The sequence below is a fragment of the Diabrotica virgifera genome, chromosome 6 (genome assembly GCF_917563875.1).
Source record: "Diabrotica virgifera virgifera chromosome 6, PGI_DIABVI_V3a".
Taxonomy (NCBI): Eukaryota; Metazoa; Arthropoda; class Insecta; order Coleoptera; family Chrysomelidae; genus Diabrotica; species Diabrotica virgifera.
Window position 1 is genome coordinate 138,583,675 of NC_065448.1, and position 24,802 is coordinate 138,608,476.

The 24,802-nt window shown below is 33.5% G+C and overlaps 1 protein-coding gene across 4 annotated transcripts in view; it reads right to left on the reverse strand.

The window, feature by feature from the left end:
* The window catches only part of LOC126886900 (zinc finger protein 239-like), an 89,819-nt gene extending 69,310 nt beyond the window's left edge, over positions 1 to 20,509 (reverse strand). For all 4 annotated transcript variants that reach the window (XM_050654036.1, XM_050654034.1, XM_050654037.1 and 1 more), the window contains exon 1: positions 20,199 to 20,509. In XM_050654036.1, the coding sequence (XP_050509993.1) occupies positions 20,199 to 20,322 (124 nt within the window). In that variant the 5' untranslated portion in view covers positions 20,323 to 20,509. The remainder of the gene's footprint in view (positions 1 to 20,198) is intronic.
* Between the last annotated feature and the right edge of the window lie 4,293 nt (positions 20,510 to 24,802).

Sequence of the window (24,802 nt, forward strand, 5' to 3'; positions counted from 1 at the left end):
CACTTCCAACATCAGTCTTTGAGAAAAAATTTGCCGATAATTGCATAATCACTTGGCACTAAAGACTCAAACTTCATCACTAAAAACAGACACCTGAATCAGGCACCTACTGATGGCGGCGAAGATACATAACGAACAATTTCGATATAATCGTAAAAACTCTAAGTGGTCCATCTCACAAACCGAATGTTAGTCACGGAAGGTTAATACATAATACATCTGCTGCAAATGAAGAAACTAAAGATAAATAAATTATATTTTTGTATTTTCGAACTTATTAGTTATTTGAATATTATTACGTTTAAAGATTTTTTTGAAGTTATACTTCTTTAGGCGCGATTGAGATTGAGGGTGAATTTATATTGATCTACGCGCATGCGCACACCGACAGTTTGGTATTAGTCTTTATACAGGCTCTGATTGGGTGTTGAAATGATCTGTCAATAATTGTTCAATATGGAGGTTATCGGTAAACAAAAATGTTGTATAATATATTAGTTTTTATTGTTGTGAGGACAGAAATAAAATCAAATTTATAATTATAGTGACTTTTTAAATAGTTTTGAAAAGCCACAGGTACGTAATTCTAAATGTTTCAGTTGTATTCCAATAAAAAATTATCTTCATACCTATTTGGAAAATGTAAAAAAAAATAATGTACTTACCTAGTACTTGCTATGCTATACCCCTAGTAGGCAATGCTTTAATTTACATAATCTGATTACGAACAAACTTTCTACAAATTTTCATCTAATGTATCGTTTTCTTACTCTATATATTGTTGTATTTTAATTCGACAAAAATCAAACTAATAAAAATTCATATACCCTAAACAAAATGTCAAAAAGTTGTTCAGTTTGTGTATATTCCCACATGACGTATACGCGAAGGTGGTGCAGTTTGAAATCGTTTCGACTCTCGTACGGCGGGATACACGGGAAGTAGGTTCAAGCCCAATGCAAGTTATATCATTTTTTTATTTTTTTTTTATAGATTTTATGATTGTAAGTATATTATTATATAATTTTTTTCAGAAAATACGTATTTAATTAAAATTTTTGGCAACAATTATTGTTCAGAAATCATTTGTGGCATTTTTCAATGTGTTTGTGCGTGTTTTATTCTTTTATTTTTTTAATTTTTGGTATTGTTTTAATAAAATTTTTTGGAAAGTAGTAGAGAAACTGTTTAAAGTATATTGATTTCGTTGAAATCGTATAATAGAAGTATAACTCCTTACGTGCGTACAAAGTACACACATTCTTTTTTTTTGCTATATTATTTTTTTGTGTGTGTAAATAAAAATAAAAGTTGCCTTAAGAATTTTTTCATTGTTTATTACTATTAGGTAAGTTATAAAATAATTTATTCATTTTTAAAGTATTTAGACTTTATACTTCATATCAAATAAACTTGGTTTAAACCAAATAAACCTGGTTTAAACCAAAAAACCTGTTTTTTTTTGTTTTTTTGAAAAAACCTTGTTTTTGCCCACCCACAGCATAGACTAAAATCTTTTGAACTTTTTCATATAAACTTTCGTGCTACCAATTATGCCTTCAATAATCCATCTGATAGGGCCTTAAGGTTTTTAAACAGTCACTGTGATATAGATCCTTTTAATTTAAGTTTAAATCAATTTAAAACCATGATTTATAGTAAACTCTTGAATTATTTGAGGCGTTCAGCGCCAAAGTAGCTTAACTAACAAATGACAAAATGTTGGAAAATGGTGGTTAAAGATAAGCCTACATTACATTGTTGTTAGAATTTCAATGATAACTACGAAAAAGATACTATTGAATGTGATGTTGATAAAAAATTATATGGCACTTAGCCTCCTTTGGACCCATCTAGATATCCATTAAACCGGCACTTAAAGCATAAATTGCTAGCGGATAGGTCACTTTGGCGTTACAATCAATATGTTGCCTGTTTTAAATATTTAAAATGGCAAAGTAGCTTAAGTACCAATTTGGCGGTTTATTCTATTTTTATTAAAAAATTCACGACAGATAGTTTATTATATAATTCTGTATGTTTAATAATACAACTTACTATAAGCTTTTATAGGGGTGTAGCGATGGATCGCCTCCACGTGGTGCACCCTGGGTAACGCCAAATGATCCATCCTCCCAATCCTAAGGTGTAACACCATCGTGCCGACGGGATGCATGGTACAGGGAGTAAAGTGTATCTAAAGCGATGCCCTAGAGAGATGGCGAACTCTAGGGGATTATAGCCTTAGCACGGTAAGCGCGCACTGCCGTGCTTGACAGCATTTCGTCCCAACTCGTGGGAACAAATATGGAGAACGAGATTGAAAAAACAAACACAAAAACGGGAACGGACACAGAGGCGACTTCAGTCGTGGATTCTGTATCTGTCCCAAATACTGAGCCAGAAGTTGTTCCAAGCGGAACAGACTCTGCACAAAGTAGCAAAAAACGCCTTTCTGTAGCTCAAAAAAGAAAGATGACGAAAAAGGCAAAAATGGCTGCTGGAACATGGACCACAGAAAATCCCCATAAAAACAAAACGGGAGTACTGGTAAAACCCGAGGGTAAAAAAAAAACCGCGGGAGAACACCATTATCCCCCGCAACAAAGGGTTGCTAAGAGACCAAGGAGCTCTCATGAGCAGACTAGGTCATACAGCAATGTCACAAAAGTATCCAGGATAGCGGTGGCACACAGGCACCATCCGAATACTCAACTAGATCAGGCTCACGCAGACCTGATCATCAACAAACTAAAGCTAGCAGTGGATGAGGCTCCTGTTAAGTCAAAATCAACTGCTACAGTTCCATAAAACATCGTTTAGCGCAGGTACTCTGTGGGTAAACTGTGCTAACGAACATACCAAAAAATGGACTACTGAGGTGGTAAGGACTATGGAGGGCCTGTGGGAAGGAGTCGACTTAAATGTGGTCGATCCCAGCCACATGCCCAAACGCCCTATAGTCCTCGCCCGCATCCCCGAGAAAGAGGCTGAAGAATCAACAGTCAGAACCCGTTTAGAGAGGCAAAATAAAGACCTTAAGACGGAAGACTGGTTGTTGAAAAATCGGAAGGTCGGAGAGGACATGCAAATCTTCGTATACACGATCGACGAGGTCTCCTATAAAACATTGAAGGCTGCTAATTTCAAGGCGTATTACAGACTTGAAAAGATATCCTTCAAAACCATCAGAGGCATTGATGGCTCCAATCAGAATCCTGGAAGCGAATCTCCAGCATAGTAAGTCAGCTTCGGCAGAACTTACTGTCGCCATGAGAAGGTTTGATGTAGCCTTGATACAAGAACCCTGGGTTTACAAGGGCAAAATAAGAGGTCTATCGGGTATTGGTGGCGAGCTTATATATAGCCGATCTGCCGATGTCCCGAGAACTTGCATAATAGTCAAACGAAACATCAAAACACTGCCGTTGATAAATCACTGTTCCAGGGATTTAACCACGGTAAAGATGAAGATCATAGATGGAGGAGGGGTGAAGCAGATAGTTTTCGGATCAGCATACCTCCCATATGATGATCCCGAACAACCACCATCAAGGGAATTGGAGCAGCTAGTGAGAGATTGCAGGAAAAATGGATTGCAATTGATCATTGGCTGTGATGCGAATGCGCACCATCTGACTTGGGGCAGTACAAACACCAATGTAAGAGGTGAGTCAGTACTACAGTTTATAAAGCAACATAATTTAGACATATTAAACGTAGGAAACAAACCAACCTTCGTGACTTCACGACGGAAGGAGGTGATTGATATAACAGTTGCCACGACTAACGTGGCTAGAACTGTGAAAAACTGGCATGTGTCAGATGAGGTGTCCTTTTCAGACCATCGACACATTTGTTTTGAAATGACAGGCAATGAGCTTATCAAGGAAACTTATCGTAATCCTCGTAAAACAAACTGGGAAGCATATCAAGCAGACATAGAATATAGCTTAGGCAGGATTAAAGGGAAGATAAGGCATACATTGGACCTAGACATGGCTGCCGAACAATTTCAAGAGATTGTCACGTCAGCGTTCGAAGACAACTGTCCGGAGCTAGTGAGGAATTCCATCAGGAAAGTTCCCTGGTGGAATCATAATCTTGCAAATCAAAGGACAGAGGTTAGACGAAAATTTAATTTCGCCAAAAGGTCAGGCGAGTGGGGCGATTATCGCAAAGCTCTGACTGACTACAATAAGGAACTGAGAAGGGCAAAAAGAGAATCGTGGAGAAGGCATTGTGAAGAGATAGAAGGGACTTCAGAAATGGCAAGGCTCCATAAAGTTCTCTCAAAGGACCCTCAGATAAGTATTCCCTCGCTCCAAAAAGAGTCAGGTGAATACACTCAGAATGGTGAAGACACCCTGAAAGAGCTTTTCAGGGTGCACTTTCCTGAGTCTGAGACAAAACTGATACCACTAGACACATGGCAAACCGGACTGGATATCATGAATTATGGTTCTAGGGAAAACTGGCATGTGGCAAAAGAAGTTATAAACCAGGACAAAATCAAATGGGCAATAAACTCATTCGAGCCATATAAATCACCGGGTCCGGACGGGATTTATCCAATACTTCTACAGAAGGGAAACGACCTTTTCAAAAAATTGTGTAAGATACTGCAGGCTAGTTTAGGGCTGGGGTACATACCAAAAGCATGGAGGCTGATAAGGGTGGCTTTTATACCCAAACCTGGCAAAATCGGACAGGAAAGGGCCAAGTCTCTGCGGCCATTAAGTCTGATGTCATTCGTACTGAAGACCTTAGAAAAACTGCTCGATAGGCATATCAGGGATGGTGTATTGGTTGAAAGTCCGATACATCGGGGACAATATGCATATCGAGCGGGAGTCTCCACAGAAACGGCACTGCACCATCTTGTACAGAGAGTGGAGTACGTTCTAGAAAACCAAGAGGTGATGTTGGGTGCATTTCTCGATATTGAGGGAGCATTTGACAACACCTCCTACGAAGCGATCACAAGGGCGATCCGTCTAAAAGGAATAGACGAAACAAGCTGTAGATGGATAGACTGCATGCTGATAAGCCGTGTGATATTATATGCTACGTTGCTAGGGGATACAGTGTCAGCTCAGGTAGCCAGAGGCTGCCCACAGGGGGGAGTCTTATCTCCTCTATTGTGGAATCTGGTCATGGATGGCCTGATAGCTAGACTCGACAACGATAGGCATCACGTCCTGGGCTATGCGGATGACCTAGTCATCTTAGCCCACGGAAAATTTAATGGTACAGTCAGAGATCGAATGCAACAGGCTCTGACCGTAGTTACAGAATGGACTTCAAATGTAGGGCTTAACATCAGTCCTCTAAAGTCCAAAATCATGAAATTTACTAAAAGAAGGAATTCAGAGGAATTTGGTCCTCTAAGTCTAAATGGTATACATTTAAATCTGGTGAGTGAAGTAAAGTATCTCGGGATAATATTAGACTCAAGACTTACTTGGAATCAGCAGATAGAAAGAATAACGAAGAGAGCGGTATCTACGTTAATGGTAGCCAGACGTACTCATGGAAAAATGTGGGGTTTGAGACCAGACATGGTATATTGGACTTATAACATGGTAGTAAAACCCACAATTACATATGCATCAGTGGTATGGTGGCCAAAAGTGCAGCAAAAAAGTGCCATCATCAAATTAAGCAAGGTGCAAAGACTTGCTTGTCTCGGGATCACGGGGGCTATGAGGGGCACTACTGGATCTCCCTCCTTTACATATAACAATAAGAGGTGAGGCGAGAATGGGCTATTATAGACTGCGAGAAAACCTGAGCAACGTACCAGTTAAATCAGGACATAGTAAAATAACGAATGAAATTAATGATGCCGAATGGATGATGATTTCTGACCATATGACATCAAGATATATGCCTGAAGTACCTTTTCAAGTGGACATTTGCCCACGAGACGAATGGGACAGAGGAAACTCTCGACCCAGACTGCAGGGTTGCACCTGGTATACGGACGGGTCTAAAACTGCAGACAGTTCGGGCGCAGGAATATTCTATAGTGGTGGAAATTTCATCATTTCTATTCCACTGGGAGAATGTACCTCCGTATTTCAGACAGAGATTTTTGCAATCTTGCAGTGTGCAAGAGAAAACAACCTGAGGGCATTCGAACTGCAGCGGGTTAACATATGCACAGATAGCCAAGCAGCCATTGGGGCTCTTATAAGCCCTAAGCATTGATTAATAATTACATAGATACCTCACCTTTAGGTAAAAGCGAATTCAGTGTTAAACTCCGCCCACTTACACCTCTTTGCCCCTCAAGTCTAAGTACTAACTGGCTGGACGGTGGCGACATTTATTGAAATTTTTGCCAAGATTGAAAAATAAATTTGAGTCGCTTGGCTGGCGTAATAGACAACGATATAAGGGTAGTATTAGCATTTTAACAAATAATTTTAACGCAAATGTAATCTTTATTTTGGAATTCCGATTTTACTTCAGATAAAACGCTAAAAATTGATTAATAAAAATAGTGAAGAGGTTTCTTAAAAATTATTTAATTATTAATACACTACAAAAAAAACAACAAAATAGAAAATACATAATAAAATTAGCAGTGATAATTCACATGTAAATTATTTTTTGCAATTTGTAAAAGAATGATATTTTCAGAACTAATACGAAATAAACTATTTGAAGTTGATATACAGAATTTCTTTCCAGATCTAACCCATTCACCCCAGGTAAAATATTGCAAAACCTCCGAATTTTAAAGAATCCATTGGATTGGCATGAAATTTGGTATACATATATCTTGATAAAACGACAGGGAATTTCCAACATATAAATAGTTGAGGGCCATCTGCCTAGGAACAATAGGTAAAAGCTGATAAGCGGACAGGATTAGAAAGTTTAAAACATCACTAATTAGATCATAGTTCAAAACAAAGTAAATAAGTATATTTGAATGTTAATTCTTTTCAAACTAAGATAGCAAAATTAAAATTTTAGGAAAAAAAGATATTTATTATTTCTTGTTCTCAAGAAGTACTTTCATTATTGACAATATCGAAACATTTTATTATTAAAAGTCGAGAACAATTAAAAACCACGTTCATGTTTATATGAAAGTACTTTAAAAATGAAGGTATATTACTCTTGAGAAGAATTAATATTTTTTAACAAACTTTGTATACGACTCATAATATTTGACATCTGATTCTTTCATTTTAAGTTTTAGGACGTGCAAGTTTTTATCAATAATACATTTTTCCCTAAACTGAATAAAAAAGTTTCCATATGATTCCAAGGTTTTAAGACATACTGATATTGTTTTCCTGATATTATAAAATACTTGTTAATATCTACTGTATATATAAACTAAAGCTAATAGTGTAGTTTAACATTCAGTTGAGTCCACGATTATTTACCCGTGCGTCATTAATACCTGACGAGATAAAACACATATGTACTTTTGATCTAGCATCATTCTCTTCCACGCATGAAACTAAAGACAAACCAGCTACCGCCTGTTATTAAGTAAAAACACATGTTTTTTTATGAACGCACTAGACTAACTCTATTGCGCACAATAGAGAAAAAATTTTCTAGAGGATTTTGGTTCAGAAAAGATGTTAAAAGATATGACACATTATATTATTTTTGAAGTTCTTCCCACAAACATAAAACTGACAAAATGGTCCACTGAAAGCCGTGTAGACAGTGAATATTATTTCTCTCTTTTTGATTTTCAAAAACTTAATTTTTTTAAAATATTCTAAACCTGCTTTTAAGTTTTCAGTTGACTTGCTTAAAGTTGACATTGGCTTTCTGTTTGGATTACTATCACAATATTTGCTGTTAAGACCATCAAAAATATTATTTATAATTTTCAAAAATTCGGCAGTAAGAGAAGCCGTTTTGGTGTGCAACTGCCCTACAGACATTGCTGTTGATATTGCTGAGGCAATTGAGTTGGAAAAAATTTGTGCTGCTAATTTTACACGCATTTTTTGAAAATTATTAGGGTTTATATGAACGTTTGTTATTTTCACCATGCATCGTGCTCTCACACTGGTTCTATCGATGTTGTATGTGTATTCAATATCTTGCCACGATATTTGTTTAGAATCGGCAAAAAACGTCAACTTTTTGTTAAGAAAATTATTTCTTAGACTTTTTAATAAGTGGGGTGTATCGAACACAGTGAAAATCCTCTGATTTCCTATTTCTATTGCAGGCTGATCCTTACATGCGCCTAACAGCTTAAATAAAGCTCTATTATTAGATGCTTAATCACACAACACTTTTGGTATATACCCAATATTTTGTAATTTTGAAACAACTTCAACTATAATGTTTTTTAAGTTGTCGCTATGTATTGGACCACCTGTAGCAAGCCGCGTAGCCTTATGTAGCAAGCTGCGCATCATGAACACCAGACCTGTGTTGGCAAGTTTGTTTGTTCTGTTCTTCCTAAAGCACCTAAATCTTGAAACCCTTCTATAATGTCATCTAATTTATTGTACTCCAATTGTTTTTTCAAAGAAATTTCATCAAACATTAACACACAAATTTTTTCCCACTCATCCATTGTCTCTACTTTTTTCTTCAACTTGTCAATTAAGGAAATGTATAAACCAGTTCTTAATTTTATGACACGCAACCAAGTTTGAATTGTTTTTACTGAAGGTAAGATAAAGTTAAGAGATCTAATTAAAAATTTTTAACAACTAGGAGACTTATAATAAATGGCCAGAGCTAAATCCTTTTCATTGTGACTCCATTGTGAACGAGTTTTGTGTGAAAACTGCACATTAACAAAAGTGTGCACGTATATGCTTTTATTTTCTAACAGTACCTCTATCATGAATTTGGTTGCTGATTTTCTGTTTTTTGTTGTTCTTCTACAACGCTGACTGTTCTTCTGACGGCACTTCTTCTTTAAAGCATTTACTTGATACTCCAATTTTTTTACCTTCTCCGTCAATTCAGTTTCAAGTTTTGTGGGCAAATTAATATCAAAACTGGAAATATCACTGAGACTAATACTTGATCTCTTGGGCGATGGAGTTGACCTAACCATACAATCGCCACTTGTAGATTTTTTACGTTTAGTACCGCAATAAACGTATGTAGAGCATAATACTGGTGGGGTATCACCTAAAATAGGTAATCATTGAAATGTATGTGTAATAATTTTAATTAAAGCAAAACAAGCGTCTCCGTTATTTCTGGAGTGATACTAACAACGCATTCATATTTAAAAAAAATCTCTTTTGATTTAATTGTATAAAAAATATATAAATCACTTAATATCAACTGATTTTATATAAAATATATTTTAATAGTATTATTCTCATTGACAAAGAGCATTAGGCAAACATAAAAATAAATAGAAAAAGACTGTTTGACTTGTACACACTTCTATATAAATCTAAACGGGAACTGGTGTATGTTTTCAAAAGACTGATAGTGTGTAAATAAATTTATTAAATCAGCTAAGTACTTTCAGCATATTATGCCATCATCAGAGCTATCGTCTTATAGGTGTAAAAACCTCAAAAGAAGAGAAAACTTCGAACAAACACATTCTTTAGTTTAAAATAAACCCAGGGATATAACCACTGGTTAGGGTAAAAACCCTTAAATTTAAACTCCTTTAAGGGTTTTTACCCTAACCAGTGGTTATATCCCTGGGTTTATTTTAAACTAAAGAATGTGTTTGTTCGAAGTTTTCTCTTCTTTTGGGGTTTTTACACCTATAAGACGATAGCTCTGATGATGGCATAATATGCTGAAAGTACTTAGCTGATTTAATAAATTTATTTACACACTATCAGTCTTTTGAAAACATACACCAGTTCCCGTTTAGATTTAAACATAAAAATATTTCCAAAGTTGAGTACTCACCTTAATCAGTTGCTAACTGTACAAATTTTAGAGGAACAGCATTTTTCCCTAATAACTTTGTTTGGCCACTTTGGTAAATATGTTCCACTGCGTAATGATGCTGACAAATTACCCTCTGTTTTAGGTCACTGATATCCATTAATATAATATCAATATTTCCACAGTTTTTTTGCCAAATTTTTGTGCGCTCTACTAGTCCGTTCTTTAAAGGTAAAATATTGCAAAACCTCTAAATTTTAAAGAACCGCTTGGATTGACATGAAATTTGGCATACACATAGCAAACAAGTCAAAGAAAAAAAGTGATATTGTGTCGAGATGTGCTTTTGCCGTGGGGGTGGTTTTCACCCCCTCTTATGGGTGAAAAAATATTCGTCCAAAGAAAATCAGGAAATGGATAAACTGGCTAATTTTAAGTAACTTTTGTTCTATAGAGTTTTTTCACTAAGTCAATACTTTTCGAGTTATTTGGCAGTGACTATGTTAATTTTTTCAACAAAATAACCACGCTTTTAGACGGTTTTTCGCAAATAACTCAAATAGTAAGTTTTTGTCGAAAAAACATTCTTAGCAAAAATATAGCCTGTAAAAAATTTAAAAAAATGGTGTATATATCACGTCTCTACACCTAGTAGAAGCAGAGTTATAGCTAATGAAAGCTTTTGAAAGAAACGATGGAACAAATAATAATATATCTTTCTTTAAATTTCCCCTGAAAGACGTATAGTCCATTCTTTCACGGTTTTTGGTCTAGATTTTAAAGAACCGCTTGGATTGACATGAAATTTGTGCCGATGTGTGCTTTTTCCCTGGAGTGACTTTCACCCCCTCTTTTGGGTGAAAAAATATATGTCCAAAATAAGTCCAGAAATGGGTAAACTGACTAATTTTAAGTAACTTTTGTTCTATAGAGCTTTATTATTCTATTAGTTCTGTTAGATAATTATGACAGGTGATAAATAGCAGTCTGATTTTTGCATGAGAGTTTAATCTCTGTTCGGAGAGTTTAAGTCTATTCTGTCGGACAAAATAAATGTGCCGTTTTCGTGGTCTGACCGTTCCAAATTTTTAAGCTGTTCCACAATTAAAACTGCCCCTGTTCCAGTGTTCCCATATATCAAAGTTTGTCTGACTAGACATCCTTAAGCTATTAACAAATTTTCAGCTTGCTATTAATCAACTTTTTTCTTCATACGCGGGATCCAGACCTATAAGTATTTTGTCGAAAAAAACGTTCTTAGCAAAATTATAGCCTATAAAAAAGTAAAAAAAATGTTGTACGCGTTAGGTCTCTGGATCTCGTAGAACCAGAGTTATAGCCAATGAAAAATAGATTTATATTCACCAAGTTTCAAATAGAATATTTCGACGAGAAATATCCAAAAAATTAAGCACTTTTTGGGGAAAACCCATTATAACTTTTTTAAAGTGTTTAAAAAAAACTTTATTTTTGTTTTTACAAAAAGTTTAGCATTAAATTTAAGCAAGTTACGCTCAAAATAAAGTTGGTCCCTTGTGTTTTTGCAAAAAAAAATCGGGAGGACCACCCCCTAATTAGCAACTTAAATGAAATTAATCATCACCGCTCCAAAAATTATTTTACTTATGTTGTGTTTATATGATCTGTAAAGTAAAATTTTTAAAAATTTAAATTTTGAAAAATATGTTTTTTTCAAAATAACTTAAAAATTGTTAGAGATACCAAAAACCTCGAAAAACAAAAATAGTCATATTTGCTTTTCTGAATATCATGTATTTTTTTATTTTTCTGTTAGACAAAAATTGATTAAGATTTGGTGTTACTAAATTTGCATACATTCGTGATCAGTGACTCGTTCAACCCCTTTTAACTACAGCCCTTTCAATAATAAGGACTTTGAACCGATGAAACTTACAGATCATATAAACAATATATATACAAGTCAAGAAACTTGTGAAGTCGTAACGATTAAGTTCAATTAATATGCTAATTAGGGGGTGATTTTCTCGATTTTTTTACCAAAACCAAAAGGGACTAACTTTATTTTGAGCGTAACTTGTTTAATTTTGATGCTAGAATTTTTTTTTTATAAAACAAAAATGAAGATTTTTAAACACTTTAAATAAGTTGTAATGAGTTTTCCCCGAAATGTGCTTCATTTTTGTTATTTCACGTTAAAATATTCCATTTGGGATTTGACGAATATGAACCTATTTTTCATTAGCTATAACTCTGCTTCTACTAGGTGTAGAGACGTGATATATACACCATTTTTTTAAATTTTTTACAGGCTATATTTTTGCTAAGAATGTTTTTTCGACAAAAACTTACTATTTGAGTTATTTGCGAAAAACCGTCTAAAAGCGTGGTTATTTTGTTGAAAAAATTAACATAGTCACTGCCAAATAACTCGAAAAGTATTGACTTAGTGAAAAAACTCTATAGAACAAAAGTTACTTAAAATTAGCCAGTTTATCCATTTCCTGATTTTCTTTGGACGAATATTTTTTCACCCATAAGAGGGGGTGAAAACCACCCCCACGGCAAAAGCACATCTCGACACAATATCACTTTTTTTCTTTGACTTGTTTGCTATGTGTATGCCAAATTTCATGTCAATCCAAGCGGTTCTTTAAAATTTAGAGGTTTTGCAATATTTTACCTTTAAAGAACGGACTAGTAGAGCGCACAAAAATTTGGCAAAAAAACTGTGGAAATATTGATATTATATTAATGGATATCAGTGACCTAAAACAGAGGGTAATTTGTCAGCATCATTACGCAGTGGAACATATTTACCAAAGTGGCCAAACAAAGTTATTAGGGAAAAATGCTGTTCCTCTAAAATTTGTACAGTTAGCAACTGATTAAGGTGAGTACTCAACTTTGGAAATATTTTTATGTTTAAATCTAAACGGGAACTGGTGTATGTTTTCAAAAGACTGATAGTGTGTAAATAAATTTATTAAATCAGCTAAGTACTTTCAGCATATTATGCCATCATCAGAGCTATCGTCTTATAGGTGTAAAAACCCCAAAAGAAGAGAAAACTTCGAACAAACACATTCTTTAGTTTAAAATAAACCCAGGGATATAACCACTGGTTAGGGTAAAAACCCTTAAAGGAGTTTAAATTTAAGGGTTTTTACCCTAACCAGTGGTTATATCCCTGGGTTTATTTTAAACTAAAGAATGTGTTTGTTCGAAGTTTTCTCTTCTTTTGAGGTTTTTACACCTATAAGACGATAGCTCTGATGATGGCATAATATGCTGAAAGTACTTAGCTGATTTAATAAATTTATTTACACACTATCAGTCTTTTGAAAACATACACCAGTTCCCGTTTAGATTTAAACATAAAAATATTTCCAAAGTTGAGTACTCACCTTAATCAGTTGCTAACTGTACAAATTTTAGAGGAACAGCATTTTTCCCTAATAACTTTGTTTGGCCACTTTGGTAAATATGTTCCACTGCGTAATGATGCTGACAAATTACCCTCTGTTTTAGGTCACTGATATCCATTAATATAATATCAATATTTCCACAGTTTTTTTGCCAAATTTTTGTGCGCTCTACTAGTCCGTTCTTTAAAGGTAAAATATTGCAAAACCTCTAAATTTTAAAGAACCGCTTGGATTGACATGAAATTTGGCATACACATAGCAAACAAGTCAAAGAAAAAAAGTGATATTGTGTCGAGATGTGCTTTTGCCGTGGGGGTGGTTTTCACCCCCTCTTATGGGTGAAAAAATATTCGTCCAAAGAAAATCAGGAAATGGATAAACTGGCTAATTTTAAGTAACTTTTGTTCTATAGAGTTTTTTCACTAAGTCAATACTTTTCGAGTTATTTGGCAGTGACTATGTTAATTTTTTCAACAAAATAACCACGCTTTTAGACGGTTTTTCGCAAATAACTCAAATAGTAAGTTTTTGTCGAAAAAACATTCTTAGCAAAAATATAGCCTGTAAAAAATTTAAAAAAATGGTGTATATATCACGTCTCTACACCTAGTAGAAGCAGAGTTATAGCTAATGAAAAATAGGTTCATATTCGTCAAATCCCAAATGGAATATTTTAACGTGAAATAACAAAAATGAAGCACATTTCGGGGAAAACTCATTACAACTTATTTAAAGTGTTTAAAAATCTTCATTTTTGTTTTATAAAAAAAAAATTCTAGCATCAAAATTAAACAAGTTACGCTCAAAATAAAGTTAGTCCCTTTTGGTTTTGGTAAAAAAATCGAGAAAATCACCCCCTAATTAGCATATTAATTGAACTTAATCGTTACGACTTCACAAGTTTCTTGACTTGTATATATATTGTTTATATGATCTGTAAGTTTCATCGGTTCAAAGTCCTTATTATTGAAAGGGCTGTAGTTAAAAGGGGTTGAACGAGTCACTGATCACGAATGTATGCAAATTTAGTAACACCAAATCTTAATCAATTTTTGTCTAACAGAAAAATAAAAAAATACATGATATTCAGAAAAGCAAATATGACTATTTTTGTTTTTCGAGGTTTTTGGTATCTCTAACAATTTTTAAGTTATTTTGAAAAAAACATATTTTTCAAAATTTAAATTTTTAAAAATTTTACTTTACAGATCATATAAACACAACATAAGTAAAATAATTTTTGGAGCGGTGATGATTAATTTCATTTAAGTTGCTAATTAGGGGGTGGTCCTCCCGATTTTTTTTTGCAAAAACACAAGGGACCAACTTTATTTTGAGCGTAACTTGCTTAAATTTAATGCTAAACTTTTTGTAAAAACAAAAATAAAGTTTTTTTTAAACACTTTAAAAAAGTTATAATGGGTTTTCCCCAAAAAGTGCTTAATTTTTTGGATATTTCTCGTCGAAATATTCTATTTGAAACTTGGTGAATATAAATCTATTTTTCATTGGCTATAACTCTGGTTCTACGAGATCCAGAGACCTAACGCGTACAACATTTTTTTTACTTTTTTATAGGCTATAATTTTGCTAAGAACGTTTTTTTCGACAAAATACTTATAGGTCTGGATCCCGCGTATGAAGAAAAAAGTTGATTAATAGCAAGCTGAAAATTTGTTAATAGCTTAAGGATGTCTAGTCAGACAAACTTTGATATATGGGAACACTGGAACAGGGGCAGTTTTAATTGTGGAACAGCTTAAAAATTTGGAACGGTCAGACCACGAAAACGGCACATTTATTTTGTCCGACAGAATAGACTTAAACTCTCCGAACAGAGATTAAACTCTCATGCAAAAATCAGACTGCTATTTATCACCTGTCATAATTATCTAACAGAACTAATAGAATAATAAAGCTCTATAGAACAAAAGTTACTTAAAATTAGTCAGTTTACCCATTTCTGGACTTATTTTGGACATATATTTTTTCACCCAAAAGAGGGGGTGAAAGTCACTCCAGGGAAAAAGCACACATCGGCACAAATTTCATGTCAATCCAAGCGGTTCTTTAAAATCTAGACCAAAAACCGTGAAAGAATGGACTATACGTCTTTCAGGGGAAATTTAAAGAAAGATATATTATTATTTGTTCCATCGTTTCTTTCAAAACATCCCGCGTGAACACAATTATGCGTTACAGAGTCCATTTTATCTAAAATGTGAGTCCTTTTTTTTTAATTTTGCTATAACTTGTCACAACACTTGTCACAGATAATACACCTATGGGGTAAGTTCGGCCCTGACACTACTCCTACCTCCTCGCAAGTCAGAGAGGGAATGAGAAATCTCGATACGGTGTTCGAGTAGCGCCATCTAGTTGTTGATACGTCTTTCGGTTACCAAGAGGTGAGCTATCTAGAGGAATATTTATAATCAATGCCCTAAGGTGAACTCTAGGCTGGTGTGGGAATGTCGACAAGAACTTGATAGACTGGCACAACATAACAGTGTTATACTGGTATGGGTTCCAGGTCATCGGGGCATATACGGCAATGAAAGAGCTGATGCATTTGCCAAGAGAGCATCAGCTACAAAATACCTGGGTCCAGAGCCGGCCGTAGGAGTGCCAAAAAGCACCGTCCGCGAACGAAAAAAAGCCTGGATCCGAAGCCAACACAACTCACACTGGGAGAGTGTACCCGGTCAAACACATGGCAAGATGTATATCGGACGGACATGTGCTAGTAGAGCTGAGTTACTGCTGAAAACAAGCAGGAATCAGCTCAGAGTCATAACAGGTTTCCTCACTGGACATGCGCCAGTTAAGGGTCACCTGCATACAATGGGGCTGTTTCATGGAGACTTGAGCTGCAGACTCTGTAACAGAGAACCTGAAACAGTCAACCATATTTTGCATGACTGTGAGGCATTGGATCGGAGGCGGCAAACACTTTTCGGAGACATCGAAATGACTCCAAAATTATATGGCACCCACCCACTAGACCTGTACAAGCTGGTACAGGGTTCCAGAATTCTGGAATGGGTTTCATAAACAATGGAAGATGTACAATAAGCCAAGTGGCTGCAGTACAACCGGTTCACAACAGACGGCTTCCAGGGAAAAAAAAAAAAAAAAAAAAATAAGCTTTTATAGGTTTGGACGTTTTCGTTGTGAATAAATAGATCTATGCGGTAAAAATAGTCGTATATTTAGCTGTGATAGCTAATTTTAAATGTTGATGATAAATTAGATAAAATCATAAAATAATAACTTCAAAGTTGTTTTAGTAAAGTTTATCGAAAATTACTTTTTATTTATTACACCTGAACAAAATAAATTCTTGATAGAAACATTTTTATTAAAACGAATCCATTCACATGACCTACAAGATCTTCAACATCTAAAATAACATAAGAATGCTTAATAAATAAACTTACCAGAAGTGATAACTGAACTACACATTGAAGAACAAATATTTAAGATTTTATTAGTGCTGCTCTTAAAACTCGACAATTTATTAATAAAACACAACCAGCGAATCAATAAATCACTGCAATTGTGAATGTGATTACAATAATCACATGGAGTGTGGCACTTAAGTCAGTTTGGCTTGGCATCAAACGAACACGTTTTGTCAATGTTGCTAAAATGAATTTTTAATAAAATAATAATATTCTCGCTTGTTATTGTCGTTTCTACCAATTTGGCGCCATAATTTAACTCTCACAGAAGCCGATAGAAAAGAAATCACAAGTTGATACTTTTTGTCGCTTAAGTCAGTTTGGCGCTGAATGCCTCATTTCTAAGTACTTATTGTATTTTAAAGTGTAGTTATAAGATAAATTAGATTAAAAATATAATGTTATTATAATGCTGTAATGGGGTGATCCCGTCTATTTAATAAATAAATAAATAAATTAAGAATTTTATATTCACTATTGGCACGCGTACGGATAAGTGTCTGAAATTTTTTTAAGAAAAAAAAATAGTATGCTACTGAGATATTTCAAATTAAAAATTAATTTTGTATTCCCTGTTCAATTTCTGACAAACCATCTATCTTCATGTTTGCTCATAAGACGCTTCGTTTTCATGCAAAAAAAAATATCTTAACGCTTACAAAGTATTGGTAAGCGTTAAGATGTTTTATTCTTTGCATTTTTTTCACAAATTGAACGAGGAATTCAAGAATGATTTTTATTTTGAAATATTTCACTGGGGTACCTACCATTTTTATGTTTAAAAGTTTTCAAACTCACCCATACGCGTGCCAATGGTGAATATAAGATTCTTAATTGTATGTCAAAACATGCACAATAACTATGTACTAAAACCCACCAAATTTCAATTGCACACCTCAACCGGTTGTAGAGCAATAAATAAATCGTCAGTTCATAATAAAAATTTTAACACCCTGTATCTCGGAAACCAATGAAAATCGAATAACAACATATGAGTTATTTTTGATTAGAGAGAGAGACATACTTTATTGATACAATGTACCAAAAGGCCATCGACCGAAGTCTTTCAGCCAATTTACACAATTAATATACATTATTACAATATATGTTTTTTGTTAATATTAATACAATACAATAATTAAAAAAAAATTGTATGTGGTATTTTTGATTATTTTTACGTATATTATACAGTCTTAAAGTTTGGCGCGTTCCTTCCCACTCACCCTGTATAATATATGTAGTCACCAAAAAGAAAGCGAAAGTAGCAGTAGCAAAAGCTAAAGCAGAAGTGTATTCAAACCTATATGATCAACTTGATACCAGGGAAGACGAAACAAAGATAATATCTGTGGGTACTAAGGCAAAACCCGATATATCAAAAATTATCAATTTTTCGTTTTTAATACCAATACATATGTACATGGCTAAACGTAACCATGTAATCAGTATGATAAAATTAGTTTCCGATATGTCCACTATTATGACGACGCCGCAAACTTTTTAACTGACGTGTATATCCATCTTTATGATGGCAGCTGTAAAGCTATACCAATAAAGTATTCTATTCTATTCTATTCTAACTCATCTGCTGCAAAATCAGGTTTTTTGACATTTCAGGTTTTGCCTTAGCGCCACAGATATATCATATTATTATGTGTCATTCTAATACATCGTAACCCACAAAAATTGGAAAATGCGTTTTTTGCAGATTTGTATAATGTAAAACTAAACTCACATGTTCAAAAAACCTTATAAGCCATACTTCATTACTTATATTAAATTGGTTTCTAATAGCTCATGTTCCTATTGCTGAGAGTATGAATAGCAATAGTTTTACTTATCTCCCAAACAATCGTGATTTTGGGGTTACGAGGTGAGGTATTAGAAAGGCACAGACAATATAAAATAGCCGAACAGAGAGCAAAGAAAGCAAAAGATTTTAATCAGAATAGATGTATCTGAGATGAAAATAATAAAATACTAATTCACGAAAAGGATGTCAAAAAGAGATGGAAAAATACTTTGGCAGTTTATTAAATGAAGAATTTGACAGACACAGCCTGTGGAGTTAACTGAGACAGTAAAAACAATGGTCGCCAAAATAACAAACAAGGAAGTGGCTCAAGAGCTTCAAAAAATAAAGAAAGGAAAAGCAGTCAGACCAGATGATATTCCTGGGGGAAGTATGAAGAGCATTGTGATAGACAGGAACAAGTTGGCTAGCAGGTGTATTTAATAGATTTATGGAAGTTGGACAAATGCCAGACGAATGGAGAAGCAATATAATCTATTAGTACCTGTTTACAAAAACAAGGATATGCGACAATGTACAAACTACAGGGCTATAAAACTAGTTAGTCACACCATGAAAATATGGGAGAGAGTAATTGATAGATGGATACGTGAAGTAACCGAAATATCCAATAATCAATTTGGCTTATATTATCAAGAATACAGGAATAAAGAAACAAATACTCATATGGTATTCATTGATCTTGAGAAAGCATATGATAGAGTTCCTCGAGAGATTCTGTGGTGGGCACTCAATAAGAAAGGAGTTCCTGGTGAATATGTAAAGATTGTGAGAGATATTATGTATGAGGGAGTAACGACTAGTGTTAGGACAGGTGTGGGAGAGACTGATAAATTTTATGTGAAAGTGGGATTGCAGCAAGGCTCAGTGCTTAGTCCGTATTTATTCTCATTAGTTTTGGATCAAATGACAGCGAAACTACAGACTAATATTCCATGGTATTTAATGTATGCTGATGATGTAGTCTTAATAGGAAATAGTGAAAGAGACTTAGAACAAAAATTGGAACAGTGGAGACAAGCTATGGAGGAAAATGGTTTAAAACAGTAGGCCAAAAACAGAGTATTTGGAATGTTCACTTAAAGAGGGAGTCACTACAAATAAATGGTATCTTTGGATGGTGAAATAATTGTGAAAAGCAATAGTTTTAAGTACCTAGGATCAGTATAACAGAGTGATGGAGAAATAGATGCGAGATGCATGCAGTAGAATGAGGGCTGGATAGATGAAGTGGAAGAAAGCAAGTGGTGTGTTGTGTGACAGAAAAATTCCAATGAAGCTGAAGGGAATATTCTAGAAAACAGCCATAAGACCAGCTATGATTCTATGATGTATGGATCTGAATGTTGGGCAATGAAAAAGAAAGAGGAACAACAAATGCGTGTTTAGGAAATGAGAATACTTAAATGAATGAGTGGAGTGATAAAATTAAAAATGAGTATATTCCTGTAAGGAATGGAGAGGAAGACCAAAGAGGACCTCGGGAAACGAGGACGTGTTGGTAAAGGGGATTAATATTGATATGACCCAAATTATAATTGTGTAGAGAAATGCAATTAGAGAAGCCGACCCCACATAGGGATAAAGTCAAGAGGATGATGACATCACATTATTTAACACCAATTTTTATTACTTTACTTAGCTTACCTGAATCATTGTCATTTTTGAAGTTTTTCAGATCTATGCATGTGTCTAGCTGGCTCTCTGTATCTTTTTGGTTATACTCCAAAAACTCTTCCTTACTTTCAACTTTAAATTCCATAGCTAACATATAGTAATATAAAATGAATCTCAAACAATACGAATATTATTTTATAACTACGCGTTCACCACTCATCAGACTCAAACAAGGCCCACGAACAACCAACAACCAACACCAAGTCCAAAAAAACAAAACACAAAACAAGGGCGATTCTAATTCAAATTTAGGAGACGTTAGAGAGTTATTGCCAACGTCTTTTAAGTCGACCTGTAATAAAAGATCCTTTATTTTGACATATAAGCATGCGCAGTATTGCGTCTTTTATTTTTGTCTTTTAATAAAATACAGGCCGCCTGTATTTAAGGAAAATTAGAGGACACCTTTATTTTAATAAAAGTTCCTTTATTTTGACATAACGTGTCAAAAATGTGAAGAAAGGTCTAACTTCACTTGTATTTTGAATTTATCTTGTCGCTTCTTTGGATTGATAATTTGTGTATTGTGGGATTGATATTTGATTAAACTTTCATCATTAAAGTTGTATGTTGGGTTTTATTTATTAAAAACAACTCTAAGTAATATTCTGAGATATAGATTATTGATGTTTTGACCCAAACGAATATAGAAAAGAACATTTTATTGAAGCTTGAGTTATTACAAGAAGTTGTAAAAAGGAATATGACGTAAATAATTTTAAATTGTTACTAATTACAATGATAAGACTTAAAATATCAGTAACTCATTTATTAAACTCAATATATTTTACATTTTTCTATAGAAATAAATATTTATTGAAGATATAAGAGATTGAAGATATAAGATCAATACATTTTAATGAAAGTTAGGATTTGTTAAAATTCTAGATTCAAAATAGAGTTCTATTCAACAGATATATAACAACAGGTTAACAAAATAAAACAAAGGTTCAAGTATTTATTTTTGAAAATTTAATCTTTTATAGATTAGAATCTATAAAGTTTTTAATCAAAAGTATTAATACACTTTCATTTTCATGCCATCTTCTTCTTTTGGTTCTTATCCGTTTCGAATGTTGGAAATCATATAGCAATCGTAACCTTGCTAGCTGCGATTCGAAACAGTTCCATTGATATTCTCCCTCTACCAGGTCTTCGCTTACCTTTGACTGTACCTTGCAATATGTACTGCAGCAGGGAGTAACGGTGCTGATTTATCATATGTGTCCCAGATACTGCAGTTTTATGCGTTTAATGGTAAACACAATCTCCAATTCCTTCTTCATTCCTCCTTGTTCGTGATCCATTTCATGCCATCAGTATTTGTTTATTTAAACATTGCCAAAAAAATTAATAAAAACCGGCATAAAGCTTAATTCTTCTATTATCTTTTTGTATATCGGGAAGTTTATCTGACAGATTAGAGGTCTTTTCATTTTCAGATAACTAATTATTGGGAAGTTTATATAACAGTATCCTTAGTATCTGTCTTTTCAGCTCCGGATAACTAGTTAACGGGAAGTTTTTCTCTGTCAGATATCTATTAGTATCTAATCTGTCAGATAAACTTCCTGATAACTAGTTATCCAGAGGTGAAAAGAAAGAGAGGGCCATAATGGATAAAAGATCAAACGCCAATAGCATGTATGTATATATTTATAAATTTATTATTTAAAACCTGCTAATGATCATAAAATACTTAAAATCAGTCACCAATATAATATTTATATTTATTTATAAATTTATTAACAAACTGCAGTCCAATAAAAATAAAATTAGTTTAAGCGCTAGCTTTAAATGTCGAACAATAATTTTAAACAAACACACACACAATTTAGTCGCATTAGATTAGCTCCTGGTTGAAAATGTACTGCCACAGCTTCTATACCAATATCAACAGCACACTCATTTGCCAGTATTTCAAGGTATTTCTCTATTATGTACTACTGCAATATGTAAAACTGAACAAGCTGATATTATTCTTTGAATAAAAGGTAACTTGCATCTCATTACATATGGTAAAATGGGAAATCTCTTCACAATACCAAATGTTCTTTCAATAACAATTCTTGAAGGGATTTGTGATGGATTATAAAAACACAACTTCTGTCTGAAAATTCTGGAATGGTGTCATTCGGTAGTTGTAGTTGAGGAATGGATATCCACTATTCCCTAATAATATATTCTCCAGAAATTCCCCATTACATATACCCATAATGCAAAAGTATTTAAAAACTCCTAAAATAGTATTTCCAATTTATTGCACTTCCATATTATTGAACGATGAGTATTATGGGATATATTATGTTGTTCTCTAAACATCTTTAAATGACAAAATAATTAAATTTAACGTTTTACTCTTCAATTATCTTATTTTAATTTATATCGACAAATGGAATTTTATAGGTTATTTTTATATTTACAGAAATATTTCATGTCATTTGTCAAAATAAAAGATTCTTTAACTGCGTTTGCAATAGCACTCTTTTAGACCCGTCCTGTATTTGTCCTTTATTAAAGTATCCTGTAATAAAGGATCCTTTATTTGCCGGTGGCAATAATTTGACAAATATGTCACATTTTTGACACGTTACGTCAAAATACAGGATCCTTTATTAAAAGATTTTTGTCCTTTATTTTTCCTTAAATACAGGCGGCCTGTATTTTATTACAGGACAAAAATAAAGGATGTGATACTGCGCTTGCGTATATGTCAAAATAAAGGATCTTTTATTAAAGGACGATGTTAAATGGGGTTTCGATATCTCTCTATTAGAGAGATATCGAAACCCCATTTAACATCGTCCTTTAATAAAAGATCCTTTATTTTGACATATACGCAAGCGCAGTATCACATCCTTTATTTTTGTCCTGTAATAAAATACAGGCCGCCTGTATTTAAGGAAAAATAAAGGACAAAAATCTTTTAATAAAGGATCCTGTATTTTGACGTAACGTGTCAAAAATGTGACATATTTGTCAAATTATGTGAAGAAACAAGAAAAGAAAGGCGTCTAACTTCACTTATATTTATGTTTTTATCACATCTGGATATTTTTGATCTAAGTTGAAGTTTTATTTATTAAAAAGAACTCCTAAATAAAGGAATAACAGTTTATTCTCAGATATAGATTATTAATGTTTTGACCCAAATCAATATAAAAAAGAATATTTAAGACCATTGAGTTATTAGAAAAAGTTTGTAAACAGGAATTTAAATATAATTTTTGTAAATAATTTTAGTGTTTAATAATTAGGTACAATAATCAGACATAGAATTTCTTTACAACTCATTTAAACTCCAGACATTTTTGTATATAAATAAATATTTTTATTACAGATATATAAGATGTACCTACCTAATTTCAATTAATTTGAATGCACAAGTATCATACTTGAGACATTGTGGAAAAGTTTAGGATTTGTTCAAATTCTGCATTCAAAGGTAGAGTTCAATTCAACAGATATATAACATAAATGGTATTAAAATATAAACGGGTTCATACAATAAAACAAAGATTTAAGTGGTTTAAGTATTTATTTTTGAAATTTTTTATCCTTGATGTATTAGAATCTATATCGTTTTGAACCAAAAGTATTACACTTTCGTGCCATCAGCTTTTGTTTATTTAAATATACTGTCAAAATAATTCATCCACCATAAAGCTAATTCATCTATTATTTTTGTCCTTTAAAACACAGTTTTGGGCTATGTCAGCTCCATCTTTGTTGCCGAGCCACAAATCTTCGAGGGTACAAGGATAGTTTCTGCATGTAAGAAGATGTTCCATATTCTGTATTTTTCCATAGTCACAGTTCACATCAGCTTGGTCTATTTTCCTCCATTTTATAATGTTTGATTTTACTGGAGCGACCCCTGGTCTTATCCTATTTATAGTTTTCCGTGTTTTAAAGTCTAGGTCTAGAGATTGTCTGGTTCATTGAACCTAGGGAAGAGGAAAATACTCATCCTGCACTGTTCCAAGGAAGTTTTTCCTGGATTTTAGTCGCTTTTGTGGCGTTCAAGCTTTGTATAGGGCATTCCACTCATCCACAATCTGTTTAATTTTCTATATGTGCTCTGCAACGCATCTGTGTATCAACGGTTCTACAAAACCCGTTAAAACAAATTGTTCATACATTTTTGCTAGTTGTGGAAGTCCTTTTAACGGAAAGTGATATAACATATTTTAAAGGATACGTAAAATCAAACATTAATATGTATTTATAAATTTATTAAAAAACTGCTAATAATAAAATACTTAACATCAGACACCAATATTAAACTATATATATACTATACCTATTTATTTATAACTTTACTAGCAAACTGCAGTCCAATAAAAATAAAATTATCAACATTAACCATTTAAACTTGCCTTAAATTGCGAATAATTTTACCACAAACAAACACACACAAAATGTAGTTGCACTAGATTTGCTCCTGTTTGAAAATGTACTGCCACAGCATGTTCGATTTGGCGAATGGATTTAGTGTCGGCAGTCATAAATATAAACCCAAATAAACAACAAAGCTTGTTCGATTAAATCGCACCATCTTCATATTTGTTAGT